General features: G+C 42.6%; 1 protein-coding gene across 5 annotated transcripts in view; it reads right to left on the bottom strand.

The window, feature by feature from the left end:
* Window positions 1-990: 990 nt before the first annotated feature.
* The window catches only part of FAM135A (family with sequence similarity 135 member A), a 124,847-nt gene continuing 109,823 nt past the window's right edge, over window positions 991-16,014 (bottom strand). For 4 of the 5 annotated variants that reach the window (XM_069974592.1, XM_069974589.1, XM_069974593.1 and 1 more), the window contains 9 exons: window positions 14,923-15,077; window positions 10,965-13,299; window positions 8,916-9,076; window positions 8,272-8,363; window positions 5,811-5,908; window positions 4,793-4,944; window positions 3,544-3,654; window positions 2,558-2,671; window positions 991-1,303 (listed from right to left, as the gene is read on the bottom strand). In XM_069974592.1, the coding sequence (XP_069830693.1) occupies window positions 1,098-1,303; window positions 2,558-2,671; window positions 3,544-3,654; window positions 4,793-4,944; window positions 5,811-5,908; window positions 8,272-8,363; window positions 8,916-9,076; window positions 10,965-13,299; window positions 14,923-15,077 (3,424 nt within the window). In that variant the 3' untranslated portion in view covers window positions 991-1,097. The remainder of the gene's footprint in view (window positions 1,304-2,557; window positions 2,672-3,543; window positions 3,655-4,792; window positions 4,945-5,810; window positions 5,909-8,271; window positions 8,364-8,915; window positions 9,077-10,964; window positions 13,300-14,922; window positions 15,078-16,014) is intronic. The other variant, XM_069974594.1, reaches the window with a different exon arrangement.

Raw genomic sequence — 16,014 nt, 5'->3', positions numbered from 1 at the left:
TACAGTAGCCTGAAAACCACCAAAGTGACATATGCTCTATGCAGATTTATCTGTAGATGTCACCTGTAGCAATGGATAAACTGAGTTACAGTGCATGCTGTATTTCTTGAAAAAAACAAACTGGGACGTAAATTACAATCTTATTCACTCTAATAAAAGCCATAGCGTCATGATAAAAGCAATGGGGGTGCTGCCAAGCCTTGTCTCCAATACAACAATATACACAAAAATGATGCTAGCAAGTCTAACACTGATGCAACATAATCACTGAATTAGTGCAACTTTTGTCTACTAAAGAATTGGCTCCCGTTGTCCATGTCACCACTGTATGGGGGTCTTCAGTAGAGCACGTTCTGCAGGTAAATGGTATCATGAATCATGCAAGGTTCACCATTAAGCAGTCCTTAAAGCCTTATTTACCCAGCAAGCATGTAAGTAGCTTTGGTACATAAACGACAGCGCCGCACTGTCATGCTGGTTGAATCTGAACAGTATTTACCGTGGCTCAGACAAAATGGTCGTCATCAACCAGGCCTGGATCACATAAGCGACATAACCAGAATGTTTCACCAACAAGAAAATCAATGGGTAAAATACAAGGGAAAGAAATTATTTAAGACCATAATCTTAAGAGCCAGTAGTACATGACTGGAGGTGGATAGAGATGTACAACATTACATGGTATCGTATGGTCAGGCCAGCTGACCTCGCCTATCTAGTCAAGGACTTGGGGTCTTTAACCAAACGGACAGAAATGGTATACACCAAAATAATGTGCAGACTAAACTGCATGAAGATTTCATAAAAACCAGGGCAAATTTCATTGGAATTCATGTTGGGAAAAAAAAAAATTAAAGGTGGCAAGTTTCTCCATAAATATAAATAACAAATCTACACGGCATCTGTACTCACAAATTGGGCGATATAAATTATTTTCCAGTAAAAGAAAAAAAAAAAACGGGAAAAAATTAAAACCCAAGAACATATAAATACGGCTCAAAATACAATGGCAGCTAACACTTTATTACCACATACTTTGAGATTTATTGTCAATGAGGTATTACATAGATGTCTGGCAACGTCCTTCCTCTCTCTCTCTACTGGAAATATCTGAGGCCGGCAACCAGAAAGAATTTCTCCAGAAAGACTTCAGAGTCCAGAACCGCAATGTGGGCCGCTCGTCCGATAAGAGAATTTGCCGTGTTGGGTAACGCGTGAATGACGTCGTATCGCACTAGGTTGCAGTCTTTGTTCTGCAGGACTGGTAAGAGGATGTTCTGGATCATTTCGGCATACACCGGTCCTGGAAAACACAAAGACGTGATTGGTCAGTGAGTGGTGGCATTCAGTACTTGTCCTTTAAAGGGGTTATCCAGCAAAAATCTTTTTCTTTCAAATCAACTGGTTTTGCAAAAAGTTATATAGATTTGTAATTTACATCTAAATAAAAATCTTATGTCTTCCCATACTTATCAGCTGCTGTATGTCCTGCAGGAAGTGGTGTTTTCTTTTCAGTCTGACACAGTGCTCTCTGCTGCCACCTCTGTGAGACAGAAACTGTCCAGAGCAGGAGCAAATTCCCATAGAAAACATTTCCTGCTCTGGGCAGTTCCTGTCTCACAGAGGTGGCAGCAAGAGAGAACTGTGTCAGACTGAAAAGAAAACACCACTTCCTGCAGGACATACAGCAGCTGATAAGTATGAGAAGACTTGATATCTTTTAAGGGGATATCCAGCGCTACAAAAACATGAACACTTTCTTCCAGAGACAGCACTGCTCTTGTCTCCAGCTTGGGCGGGGTTTTGCTGTTCAGTTCTATTGAAGTGAATGGAGCTTAATTGCAAACCGCACCTGAACTGGAGACCGAAGAGTCGTGTTGTCTCTGAAAGAAAGTGGCCATGTTTTTGTAGCACTGGATATCCCCTTTAAATAGAAGTAAAGTACAAATCTATTAGGGGAGTGTCAGGGTGTGAATGGTGTGTGACTGATTGGTGTGTATGTTCATTTAAGGTATGTTGTTATTGTGGCCTCCACTTGGGGTAACAGGCATTGAGTTGCCGCTATTGTCCTTCTGGTTAGGCGCTAGTTGCCCTGACCAAGATCTCTGTCACGGGGATTCTATACTGACTAGATAAAAAAACTACAAATCTATATAACTTTCTGAAACCAGCTGATTTGAAAGAAAAAGATTTTCGTGGATAACCACTTTAAGGGTATGTTCACACTGAGCAAATAAGGAATCCTACTGTGCTTAGTGTCCCGCTGTGAGTGAATGAGATGGTGCGCGCTCCTCCGCTCAAAGAAGTGACATTTCACTTCTTTGAGCGGAGAGCAGCGGCTGCGGAGGATAGACGGGCTATGGGACACTGACACAGGCGGGATTCCCCAGCGAAACGTTCCACCGCGGAATTACTATTTTACTCAGTGTGAACATACCCTAAGAACAATGGAATGATAGGCTCCTGAAAACGAATACAGATGGAAAGGCCAAAACTTCGCAACACAGCTGGGAATGTGTAATTGCCACAACATAGGCTATGTAAAAAGTGTACACACCTGACTGCTTGTCTTTAAGGGCAGTTTTACACATTTCAATACGAGCCGAGTGGTAGGGAACATATCGATCCTGTAGGGAACTAACCAGGACTACATTTCTGAAGTATTCCAGACCTGAAAAAGTCAACACAGATGATAAAGTAAAGTTGCCCCTAGCAACTAATCAGATTCCACCTTTCATTCCTCACAGACTCTTTGGAAAATGAAAGGTGGAATCTGATTGGTTGCTAGGGGCAACTGAGCCAGTCTCACTTTACACCATGTTTGATAAATCTCCCCCAATATATTTTATTGTAAAGGCATCATCCAAAAGAAGGGGAAACAGGAACAAACACCATCTCTTATTATTTATCATATAGCACAGTGACAATGTGCACGTACCATACTATGTATACTGTACAGTCCCAGCTCAGTATCACAACGATGCCCAAAGAAAAAGGGGTTCCTTAAAGCGAATGTACCTCTGGTACATTGCCTTTTTGTTTTTACACGAACAGACCAGCACGGGGATGCACGTTTTTTTGCTCGCACAGTGCCAGCCTATTACCGAACACTGGCTGGGCATGAAGCACTGGAGTCGGACCCGCTCACCCTCAGTGCAACGATCAGCCTTCCCCTCTGTTGATTGTCATGGAGCCATATCACAGAGGAGAGGGGGTTTCTTCACACTAGGGGCCGGCCCGACACCAATGCTTCCTGTCTGGCTGGTACTCAGGAATAGACCGCGGGGACCGGGCCACAGTTCAAAAAAAACAAAAAAACAATGGCACCGGCGCAAGTCTATTCATGTAAAAAAAAAAAAACGTATTAGTGGTACATTCGCTTTAAAGAGTAGAGCAGAGAGACGCTTTATATGAATCCACCCACAATACCAGGGATTTTCCAGTTGATTTCTATGTTGTCACTCACAATAATACACATAAAAGCAAATCTCCGTGAACTGTTTACCATCTGCAAAGGCAGAGGATGTGATGTCAACACTTTACCTGGCTTCTTGCTAAGCTTGTACAGGAAGGTCTGCCGGGGGTCAGAATGGTCTCTGCATGTTAGCTGGAGAAGTGATCCGGACTTTTTCCACTTCTGCATGAACCACAAACCTGGAAAACAAAATGGCTGAAGTCATCAACCTGCGGAATAAAAGCTGCTGGACTTATAATGTTTGTGACAAACACCTTTTAGCTGCTAATGTGGCTATTAAAATACAGGTGATCGCACTTTCAGTTTTATGAGCGCAGGATCAGTGGGGTATTCCTGGCATGCAAAAGGCTTTAGAGGTGGTTCAGAGTGCTTCAAACACAAAATGAAAGCATACTCGCTACCTGCCCCAATCTCCCGCAGCTGCCATTATAACAGCTCCCAGTCCCTACAGTCTGAATGACAGCTGCAGGGGAGGTTAGGTGAATAAGCTTTCTATTTTTTAATTTTTATTTTAAAAGCACCCTGACTTCAATCTAAGACCATGTGATGCCTGGAATACCCCTTTAAGCATTTAAGGGGTTGTTCACCAAAATGTTTTTTTCTTTCAAATCAACTGGTGCCAGAGATTTGTAATTTACTTCTATTAAAAAAATCATGTCTTTCAGTACTTATCAGCACTTTATGTCCTGCAGGAAGTGGTATTCTTTCCAGTCTGGAGAGAAGAGGAGGTTTTCTATGGGGATTTGCTGATGCTCTGGACAGTTTCTGACATGGACAGAGGTGGCAGCAGAGAGCGCTGTGTCAGACTGGATAAAATACACCACTTCCTGCAGGACATACAGCAGCTGATACGTACTGGAAGACTTGAGATTTTTTAATAGAAGTAAATTACAAATCTCTGGCACTTTGTGGCCCCTGTTGATTTGAAAGAATTTTTTTTTTTGGTGAACTACCTGGGCAGCCACTTCTTTACCCACAGCCACTGAGAAACAGCGCAGACAGGAAACTAATTTTTCAGTTTACAAAGATATAATTTCCATTTTCGTCGCTCTACAATAGGGATAGGGAACCTTCTGCCCTCAAGCTATTGCAAAACTACAATCTCCATCATGCCTTGACAGCCAAAGGCTGTCCAGGCATGATGAGATTTGTAGTAGTGCAACAGCTGGAGGGCCAAAGGTTCCAAATCCCTGCTCTACAAACTAACATGCAACTTGGAATAATGACAAACACAAGAACGTTCACAGTGTCCCTTATTTGCGTAATTGAAATTGAAAATGTATTTGTAGCAGAATGTGAAACCAGATCTTGTCTCACCTGTATTCACAAGGGCACTGCTGTTGTAAAGGGTCCCTAAATGCGGACCAGATAGGGAGAGAAAGGTGTGCAGCTTGCCAAGGTAGCACTTGAATCTTGGTCTTGAAAGAACTGACCGTATGATAAGGTTTCCTAGAGAGTGACCTATAAAACTAAATAGGGACAAAGAACCATGATGGCACACACATCCATAGTGAGGGTTAGAGAAAGATAAAAAGGCGTCCTGATAACTGTAGAACGTAACGCTGTTCAGTAACATTACTGTACTGTAGCATCACACTGAATACTTAAAGGGGTACTCTCTTGAAAACATTTTTCTTCCAAATCAACTCAAAAAGTTATATAGATTTGTAATTTACTTCTATTTAAAAATCTCCAGTCTTCCAGTACTAATCAGCTGCTGTATGTCCTGCAGGAAGGGGTGTATTTTTTTCAATCTGACACAGTGCTCTCTGCTGCTACCTCTGTCCATATCAGGAACTGTCCAGAGCAGGAGAGGTTTTCTATGGGGATTTGCTGCTCTGGACAGTTCCTGTCTTGGACAGAGGTAGCAGCAGAGAGCACTGTGTCAGTAGGAAAGAATACACCGCTTCCTGCAGGACATAAAGCAGCTAATAAGTACTGGAAGACATGAGATTTTTAAATAGAGGTACTGTATTTTACAAATCAATGTAACTTTCTGACACCAGTTGATTTAAAAAAAAATGCTGGAGTGCCCCTTTAACAGCTCCTGCTTTGCATATAGGAGTAGAGTACAATGTGCACTACAGAAGAGTGTTATTTTCTTTTGATATCCAATGCTTATCCTCGCTGCAGGAACCGTATCAATGGATGACACGTGAATGTATCTCACAACTGGTAGACACCGCATCAGAGTAATTGCTACAGTGTAATTTCCCGTCAATTTGTGGTAGGTTTCCGTCTAAACATTATCACAACTTGAAACATTCCAGAATACGGAACTGCTGCTGAAGTACATACTGTATATAGCTTTATAGTCTTGCATCATGCCTCTCACCTGATCCTGGAAATGGCAAGATTGTATATCTGGATATACTGTATAATTTCATCTAGGAGACGATCTGTCATTGAATCAAAGTCAGCAAAGGTGTCATTCTAGGGAGAAAGAAAAAAAAATACAATAGATTTCCTCTTTTCGCCCCCCTTGCTTTTGTTTATATGAGTTTTACAATTCTGCTAGGATATAAATTTATATGAACATTTAAAGGGGTTGTTTAACAAACATGTGTTTCATTTAAATCAATTGGTAACAGAAAGTAATTTACTTCTATTAAAAAAAAAAAAAAATCTCAAGTCTTCCAGTACTTATCAGATGCTGTATGTCCTGCAGGAAGTGGTGTATTCTTTCCAGTCTAGAGAAGGAGAGGTTTTCTATGGGGATTTGCTGCTGCTCTGGGCAGTTGCTGACATGGACAGAGGTGGCAGCAGAGAGCACTATGTCAGACTGGAGAGAATACACCACTTCGTGTCAAACATACAAAAGTACTGGGAATCTTAAAGAGTCACTGTCGTATTTTTTTTTTTTTTGCAGAAATCAATAGTCCAGGCGATTTTAAGAAACTTTGTAATTGGGTTTATTAGCCAAATCTTCCATTTTCTGCATGTAAAAAGCCTTTTCCCAGGTCCCCCCCTCCTTCCTCTTTTTCATCCACTCTGAAAAATCTGAAAATTGTGACTTGTTGCAGGAGACGTACCCTGTCTGTTCTAGGGAGAGGGGAGGGGGGAGGAGGAAGGAGGGAGTTAGCCGGCAGCAGAAAGCAGATAACAGAGGATTACAGGCACGGAGCTGGGTGACAGCTGTAATCCCAGCTCAGACAGGTCACTGGTGATGGTCAGTAGAGATATCCCGTGAGGGATTTGTAGATTAACTCTTTGTTGTCCTGTTTTGGTCTTTTCTTTAGCTCTCTCCATAGGAGAACAATGAAGACAGGGGGGAGAGCTTCAAACTGCTTTTTCATGATAAAAATGCATTTTTCGGATAATAAACCCAATTACAAAGTTTCTTAAAATCGCCTGGACTATTGATTTCTGCAAAAAAAAAAATCACGACAGTGACACTTTAAGATTTTTTTTAAAAAGAAGTAAATTACAAATCTCTGGCATTTGCAGGGACCAGTTGATCTGAAAAGAAAAAAAAATGGGTGAACAACCGCTTTAAGCTCTGGTCACCCTGGTGTTGTGGTTTTTAATATCACAGAATCCAGGTCAGATCTATTTCCCCAAATGTGATTCTTTAGTGGGCAAAACAGCAGACTACCCTATACACAGAAGCAGCGGCAAGGGAAATGCAGAACTTTTCCTATTCATCAGAATTACTGTTTTTTCCTGCGTATAAGACTAACGCAGGAAAATCTTCTCAAAAGTCTGCCTCTCAGATCTCGCTGCTGTCTGATGTGTTTGATTAATTTTTATTCTGTGTGCGTTGGGAGAGGGGTAGTCTTATGGAGCGTTTACACAGAATGGTGAGATTTATCTGACATATTTTTGAAGCCAAAGCCAGGAATGGATGTGAAAAGAGGAGAAATCTCAGTCTTTCCTTTATGACCTGTTCCCTGTTTATAGTCTGTTCCTGGCTTTAGCTTCAAAAATCTGTCAGATAAATCTCTCTGTGTAAAGGCACCCTTATACGACAAGTATATCCCAAACTCTGTATTTTAACTGGAAAAGTTGGTGGTCGTCTTATATGCCAGAAAATACAGTATATTTTGTTGCCCTTTACATTTAAAGGAGAATTCCAGAAAGACTGATTTTTTTTACCAGAGTGCCAAAGAGGGAGAGGATTAAAAAAAACAAAAAAAACAAAACAACAACCTGCACTTACCTCCCTGGCTCCAGCGCTGGTGCCGCTCCGGTCCCTGGCCGCTTCCTGGTTAGGGCCCTATTACACCAACAGATTATCTGACAGATTTTTTTAAGACAAAGTCGGAAATGGATTTGAAAAGAGGAGAAATCTCAGTCTTTCCTTTTTGGCTTAAAAAAATCTGTCAGATAATTTGTTGGTGTAATAGGGCCCTTAGAGAGAGAGAGCCTGGAACATGATGTTCCAAGCCCGCTCAGCCAGTCAGTGGCAAAGGGCAGGACCTCGCTACAGCTGCTTACTGGCTGAGCGAGCTTGGAACATAACGTTCCAGATTCTTTGTCTCTAACCAGAAAGCAGCCGGGACCGGAGCATCAGTAAGCGAGCACCAGCGCCAGAGCTGGGGAGGTAAGGGCATATTATTTTTTTCATCCTCCCCCACCCTGGAACTTTGGTAAAAAAAATAAATAAAATAATCAGTCTACCCGGAATTCTCCTTTTAAAAAAACACAGTAAAACCCTTGGCAAGTTGTAGCCTATATATCTATAACCGACCCAATAAAAGACCAAACAGAAACTGAGGGGTTAAAGGAATAAGGAAATCATTTTAAAGAATTCAGCGTGAACTCTCCATAAACAAGATGAGGGTTTCGAGCTGTACCTGGTTCCTCTCCGACATAAGGAAATCTTTTCGCCCACCAGGAAGTCCAAGTTCAATATAGGTTCTTACTAAGCGGAGGTCAGCGCTATTACCTGCAACACAAAGAGATTAGAATAGAAAAGAGGAAAATCAATTTCCATGTACATATTGTTCCGCTGAAACGGTTCGGCACATTACTGCATCAAAGGAGGTAAACAAGTTAATCTGCCAGGGTTCTTTCCTAACACCACAAAGGCCCATTTACCTTGTGAAATTACAGAAAATCAGAGAGCAATCGGTTTTAGGCACCAAACTGTTCTATTCTCACTTCTCCCTGGCCTCCTTCCAGATACAACAAGCTGCACAACAAGCCGCCGGAATATACCAGACCCTGAAGCTGAGGGGGATCATTCGCATTAACCAACAACATTCTCTGCTACACTCCACCATGTAAAATTTGTTTTCCACTAAAAAAAAAAAAAAAAAAAAAAACACATACAAGTAGACCAGGGGTAGGGAACCTTGGCTCTCCAGCTGCTGCATAACTACAACTCCCATCATGAACTAAAGCTATGGCTGTCCGGGCATGATGGAAGTTGTAGTTTTGCAACAGCTAGAGAGCTAAGGTTCCCTACTCCTGAACTAGACTTATGCATTTAACTTACCATCTAGTCCATGGACACAGACTATCAGATGGATTCCCTCATCACAGCCATCATCCTCCTCCATGCTGAAGTACGGAACTGCAGAAGCCAACTGAGGCACATCACTGTACAAAAACCCTGGGAGTCTCAGCTGCTTCAGATCTTCTTTGGCCTGAAGAAATCTATAAACGCAAAACACATATAAAGGGGGGGATTTACCAATGAAGATGTAATTGTATTTGTGTGTGTGTATGTATATATATATATATATATATATATATATATATATATATATATATATATGTGGGCTTTACATTTAGGAGTGTGCATCTAATATCAAAATGGCGCACATCACTTCATAGGTTTGAGTCATCTGAGAAGCTAAAAAATTTTAGTGTTTCACTTATGGTAACAGATGTAACTATTTAAAGGGGGGCTTTAGAATGGAAAACTTTTTATATATTGCTACATTTGTATAAAAAATAATAAAAGGGCCTATTCTAACCTCACTGCATTCCTCCTGTGTCCTCCTGCAGTGTCTCCGGGTCCCCCACTGAACAATCCCACCGCCACTCGTCTTACCAGTGACAGCCTGCTCTGCCAATCGCTGACTGATAAAGGACAGTGCTACAGTGATTGGCTGAGCAAGCTGTCACTGCTGAGAAGAGTCTAGCACATGGAGACACTGCAGGAGGACCCCAGGGGAATGTGAGTGCTATGGTAGAAGTGGTGACAAAGTAGTCACAGTCCAATGTTTTAAAGGGAGATAAATTATTTTTTGTTAAACTTATAGATGTGATCTACTGCGAATCTCAAAAGATTTAGGATTTGCAATAGCTTTTGGATGCTAAAAGGGATTGTCTAGGTGTAGAAAGACATGGCTGTTTTCTTTCAAAAACAGCACCACTCTTATTTGCAGTTTATATGTGGTTTTGCAGTTCAGTTCCATTGAAATTAATGGAGCTGAATTATAATACTACACAGATGCTGTATGTCCTGCAGGAAGTGGTGTATTCTTTCCTGTCTGACACAGTGCTCTCTGCTGCCACCTCTGTCCATGTCAGGAACTGTCCAGAACAGCAGCAAATTCTCATAGAAAACCTCTCCTGCTATCCAGACAGAATCCCTGTATGGGGCCCTGGCTTCTCTGTTATGAATAGATCCGTGGGTACGGCTCTTTTCATTCCTATGGAGCCGCCGGAAAGAGACGAGTAAGCGCTCTTCCGGCTTACTCTGCTCTCTCCGGCAGCTCCATAGGAATGAATAGAGCCGCAGGTCACGTGCCATACCCGCGGCTCTATTCATAACAGAGGAGTCGGGGGGCCAGATATGAAGATCAGCAAGGGGTACAAAGGTCGGAACCCCCGCATCTCTTACTTTTCCCCTATCCCCTATAGGGGAGAAGTAAATTTTCCTTGGAAAACCTCTTTAAAGGGAACCTGTCGACCCCCGTGCCGGGGTGACAGGCTCCCGACCCCCCGTTAGAGCCCCATATACTTACCTAATCCCGCCGGGTCCCGCTTCTGGAGGTGGTCGGGTGATGAAGATCTCAGCGGCTGCAGCCCGGCGCGCGCGCTGAGAGATGAGTCCAACGCTCATAGAGAATGACGGAGCGCTGGACTCTCCTGTCATTCTCTATGAGCGTTGGACTCACCTCTCAGCGCGCGCGCCGGGCTGCAGCGGCTGAGATCTTCATCACCCGAACACCTCCAGAAGCGGGACCCGGCGGGATTAGGTAAGTATATGGGGCTCTAACGGGGTCGGGAGCCTGTCACCCCGGCACGGAGGGTGACAGGTTCCCTTTAAAACAGCAGTGAGTGTCACCATTTCTAGGCACGATCTAACAAAATCTTGCTGGTTTTTAAGTCTTTTGAAAGGACAAGTGCGCTTTACTAGTGCCTTCTCCTCTACTCTTTACATTCTTTGTTAGATAAAAAAAATGTATTGCATTATGTATAGAACCCACGAAATTCCTGAGAGGAAAGAGACAGAAGTGGCGGGTTAGACGTTCCATTTTACCAAAAACAGTCACAGGCCAAAATATAAACAGTAGATGGTTATAATACTCACGCTAGCATCAACGGTTTTGGAGAACTTTCATACCAAGCAAGAGAGGTCGATGATTCAAGCATTGCACAACCAGGCTGCTTTGTAATAGTGTCATATGTGCTCCTTGGAGTAAACGCAGTGCCACAAGGGGAATCTTTTAACGTATATGAAAATGATAAACAGCTAGTCGTGCAAACACCTGGCATGGTCATGGCATCTTTAAGATATTCAGAACCAAGGCGGTCAGACCGTATATACTTGTCATTTACTGAATCGTGGATGACTTCACATTCGGGATCTTCTGACTTGTACAGCGGGCCGTCCGTTTCCTCATAATAGCCATTTTCTATCATGTCTTCATCTTGTTCCTCATCATCCTCCTCATCGTCATCTTGTAAAATGGGGCCAGTTGGCTGCAGCTTTGATAGTTCTTCTGGGCTAACATACCGCAAGTCCTCAGCGGGGCTGATGTCAGAAATGTCAGTGCTACTTTGAGAGCCAAAATAATTTTCAACCAAGCCTTGTTTGACAATGTCCGTGCTGTTAGTAGAAGTAAGTATAGCAGCAGATGGACTTCTACTCACAGCTTCAGAGGATTCCGGCTTCGTTTCTTTTGGTTCCGCGCCGAAATAGTCCTCTTTGTTTTCTTTCTGTAGACTGACATCTTCTTCAATAACAACTGACCCGGAAACTACAGATTGTTCTCCCACTATAATAACTTCTGGATCAAGTGCAACATGGGAGCTATGAAGTACGCTTTCTGGAAGTTGGGGTGGTTCTCTAAAAGTGGTTATAGAGCCTGGTTGTGGAACTGGGATACTCTTAACTTCATTGGGAGTTTCCTCATCAGAAATAGCGAATTGGAAAAGGTCTCTGATGCTCGAAAGGGAGGAATGCACCGGGACGTTGTCACTTTCCGAAAACACGACGCATTGAGGTTGGGCAAGAATGTTGGATTTTTTAAAGTCAAACTTTGGCACGTCAACGGTTCCCAAGTCTAGGATCGTTTTACTATCTTTAACCTGGCTCTCGGGTACAACCGAAATCTTTGAACTTTCGTCCGGTGAAGGATCGTCATCGTCAGAAGGCAAGGAATTAATGGATGTCAGGGAGGACTGGATTTCGCTCAGGGCACTGGTGCTTTCCGTACAGTGGCTCTCGACTGCAGTTTTTAGATTAGATTTCGGTTTTAGCAATAGCTGTAAATGTCCTTTATCGTTGGAAACGGGGTCATGCTCTGGAGCATTCTCCAAACCGCATTCTGGATTAGGATGAGTTGCAAAGGAGCTGGGTTCACTTTCTACCCCAGAATCTGAGAATCTTGAAGACGCACAGGTGATGCTAAGATCAGGTAACTTTATAGTATCCCCGCTCACTACAATGTGGACCTCTTTCGAGGCAAGCTGTGGCTGATTTTTTAACTTAAAGATAGAGTCTCCATCTCCAGGTATTTTTAGATTTGCATCCACTACAACATCTTTGTCAAACACCGCATCTGTCTCCGGTAATGGTGCCATTCCAACAGGTAAAGCAGCAGGTAAACCATGTCCCTGAATTGCATCCTTAACGGTCAGATCTCTAGATACCTCCGATTTGGAGGCAAATATTACAGTTACTTTTTCTCCTTCGTAAGAGTTCTTGGTACTTGGTTTAACTTCTATTGTTCTTAGTCCAGAAGGTCCTGTGGACTGACCAATACTGTACCTTTCTCCTTGTAGAGGCACACTGTCCATTTGCGTAACCACAGTACCTGACTGTTGTGTGTTGGGAGTACCTGAAACAGTGGAGAAAGGGATTAGACTACCGGAATTCAAGGTGCTACTCTGGTTTTCCTTGGAACTCTCGCCACGTACAGAAAGTGGTTTGTTTGTGGCAGTGTTTGAAGGCAGAGAGTTATGTCCCTTTTGCCATGTGTGCAACCCGGACGACTTGGCGTCACTTGGTGGAACCCCTTGACTAGAATAAAATCCATCCTTATGGCAATGTGAAGGCCTGCCTTCAAATGGTTTAGACATAACCTCAGCTGTAGCAGCTTTCAAACATCTGTAGCTGACTAAGACCACAGAGTCTTTAGAATTCTGCTTAACTATCTTTTTTGGATTTTCTGGTTTCATGGTTCTCATCAGTTTATTTACTTTAGCTTTTGACTTATGGTCATCTTCATTCTTAGACTTTATCATTTTACTTTGCTGCTTTTCACCTTCAAGACACCAATGGGGAGCAGAAACACCTTCGGCCGCGACTTTTAGCTCCGGGCTGACAAGACCATAAACATATCCATCTTCATTGTCAGCCTTCTCCATTTTATTAGTTTCAGATTTTTGCAGATTGACGCCCAGCCATGGCCCGTCCAAATCTGTAAAACAAGAACAATCAATGACACTTTTAAAAAAAATAGAAAACATAAATACATAAAGCCAATGCTGGGGGCTAAAGTAAAGATGTTCTACAGTTTTATGGGGTTGTGCACATCATGTTAGTGATGTATGTTCAGTGGCCCCATCATAGAAATTATATACATTATAGGCTTAAAGGGGTATTCCACTCAACCTTAACGTTTGATACTGTTGCTGCCCATGGCTCAGTTCTGAGCTGCTGCTTTCTGCTGAAGAAACAGAAATCTGTGTATAAGCCTTTGCCCCCATCTCCCTCTCCTCCCTTCTGAGACAGCTGATGTAAACAAGTCCCTGACTGGCTTTATCTGCAACTTTGTAGCTTCTTTGTGATGCTAATCCTCCCAGCATTACAAAGAAGCTACAATGTTACAGATAAAGCCTGCCAGGGACTTGTTTACATCAGCTGTTTTAGAAGGGAGGAGGCAGGAAGGGGCGACATAGAGAAAAGCTCACACACAGATTTTTCTGTCTTCAGCAGAAAGCAGCTGCTCAGAGCTGGAGGAAGGAGACTGAATAGATAATAACAAGTATGGAAGGAATTGGTAGTCAAAGGCCAAGTGTGTCTTTTTGGCTTCCATCTAGCTGGTAAATATCAGTATATTACCCTAGATTATGTGAGAATATCTAAGAATATCTAACCGAGCAGTGTCTTCCCATAGGAAATAATATAAATGTGATTAATTGGTTCCAGCAGCCACCAATATTTACCTACAATCCTCATTTATTACACTGATAAGTGCTCAGTATAATCACTACAGTACAGTACAGAACAGCACTATATACTGTACAGGACATTAAACATAAGAAATGTTCATCAGAACCAGCAATTATAGTACAGTAGTCACCAACTCCTCACCCATCCTTTACTGTATAGCGTCCCCCCCATCCAAGCACTGTAATGTATGGGAGATGGTGGTGCACTGCCTGTACTACTACTGCACTGTATATGCACTCCAGCAGTCTTATACTGTACTGTATGTGAAGCCTCACCACTGCTTAACTCGCCAGTTACAACCCACCATCCACACTCGCAAAAACATTCGAAAAACGTTCGAAAACCGAGCAAAGTTCGAATTCCAAACACTACTTCTGGGTAAATTTTCGTTCGAATACCAAGCAGTTCAAGTTCCAAAGCGTTCGATAGCCGAGGTATTACTGTATATATATATATATATATATATATATATATATATATATATATATATATATATATATATATATATATATATATATATATATATATATATATATGGTCCTGTTTAGTAAGGGCTTAGCAGATAAAGCCTGCATGTTTAACAATGACGTGAGCACCGCAATGAGCATTACTGAAGCTATATAGACAATACACAGTTCAATTATATAAACTGCTCGACACCATTAATTGTATGCCTGTTTAGTACACATAGTTGTAATCTTTACAACTGGAGTCCCTTTAAGAATATAACACCTACTAAATGGGTTTGTTCTCCTTAGAGGGAGCCTGAAGGATATTTCTCTACATACTGTACAGGTTTATGGGGAAATGCAGGTCTAGGCAGTGAGTACAACAGTCAGATACAGAGAGTTATATAACCTGTACATACCTTCTGTAATGTAATCCAAATACCTATCTTCAAAAATGATAGGCAGAGAGTTAAAGTCCCCGTCCAGTTCACAGCACTCTATGGGCAGAGGTGGAAGAGAACTGAAGTACGTGGAGTTCTTTATAGCTGTGGACATTTGGAGATGACTTTGGGCACTGTGAACATACATATCAATCATTAGTGACATACTCTAACAGAAAAAAGATCATCTTCATGTACAGTATAACATGGTTCTGTAACTTAACATTTCTCTATAGATTGTGAAACAGATTTTTTAAAAGTTTTTATTCATGTATATAGCACCAACATATTCTGCAGGCCTGTACCCATTCACTGCTTTCTTGAGTATGTACCTGCGGTGGCCTCATTCTACCCCTGTGCCGCAGCCAAGAAGACCCGTGACATCATTGGACATTGACAGTATCTCAATGACACCTTGGTAGGTGTGACTGCAGAGCAATAGAACATGTCTAGCCATACACATGACTAGTTCTGTGGTGGTTCCCTAGACCAAAGACTACTTCTGTGGAGGTGCTGCAGACACGAATAGTTCTGTGGTGGTGCCGTACGCACATGACTAGCTCTGTGGTGGTGCCGTATGCACATGACTAGCTCTGTGGTGGTGCTGTATGCACATGACTAGCTCTGTGGTGGTGCCAGACGCACATGACTAGCTCTGTGGTGTTGCCGTATGCACATGACTAGTTCTGTGGTGGCGCTGTATGCACATGACTAGCTCTGTGGTGGTGCTGTATGCACATGACTAGCTCTGTGGTGGTGCTGTATGCACATGACTAGCTCTGTGGTGGTGCCAGACGCACATGACTAGCTCTGTGGTGGTGCCGTATGCACATGACTAGCTCTGTGGTGGTGCTGTATGCACATGACTAGCTCTGTGGTGGTGCCAGACGCACATGACTAGCTCTGTGGTGGCGCTGTATGCACATGACTAGCTCTGTGGTGGTGCTGTATGCACATGACTAGCTCTGTGGTGGTGCTGTATGCACATGACTAGCTCTGTGGTGGTGCCAGACGCACATGACTAGCTCTGTGGTGTTGCCGTATGCACATGACTAGTTCTGTGGTGGCGCT

The sequence above is a fragment of the Dendropsophus ebraccatus genome, chromosome 6, assembly GCF_027789765.1.
Source record: "Dendropsophus ebraccatus isolate aDenEbr1 chromosome 6, aDenEbr1.pat, whole genome shotgun sequence".
Lineage (NCBI taxonomy): Eukaryota > Metazoa > Chordata > Amphibia > Anura > Hylidae > Dendropsophus > Dendropsophus ebraccatus.
Note: the sequence above shows the minus strand (reverse complement) of the source record. Positions and strands in the feature narration are given on the sequence as shown.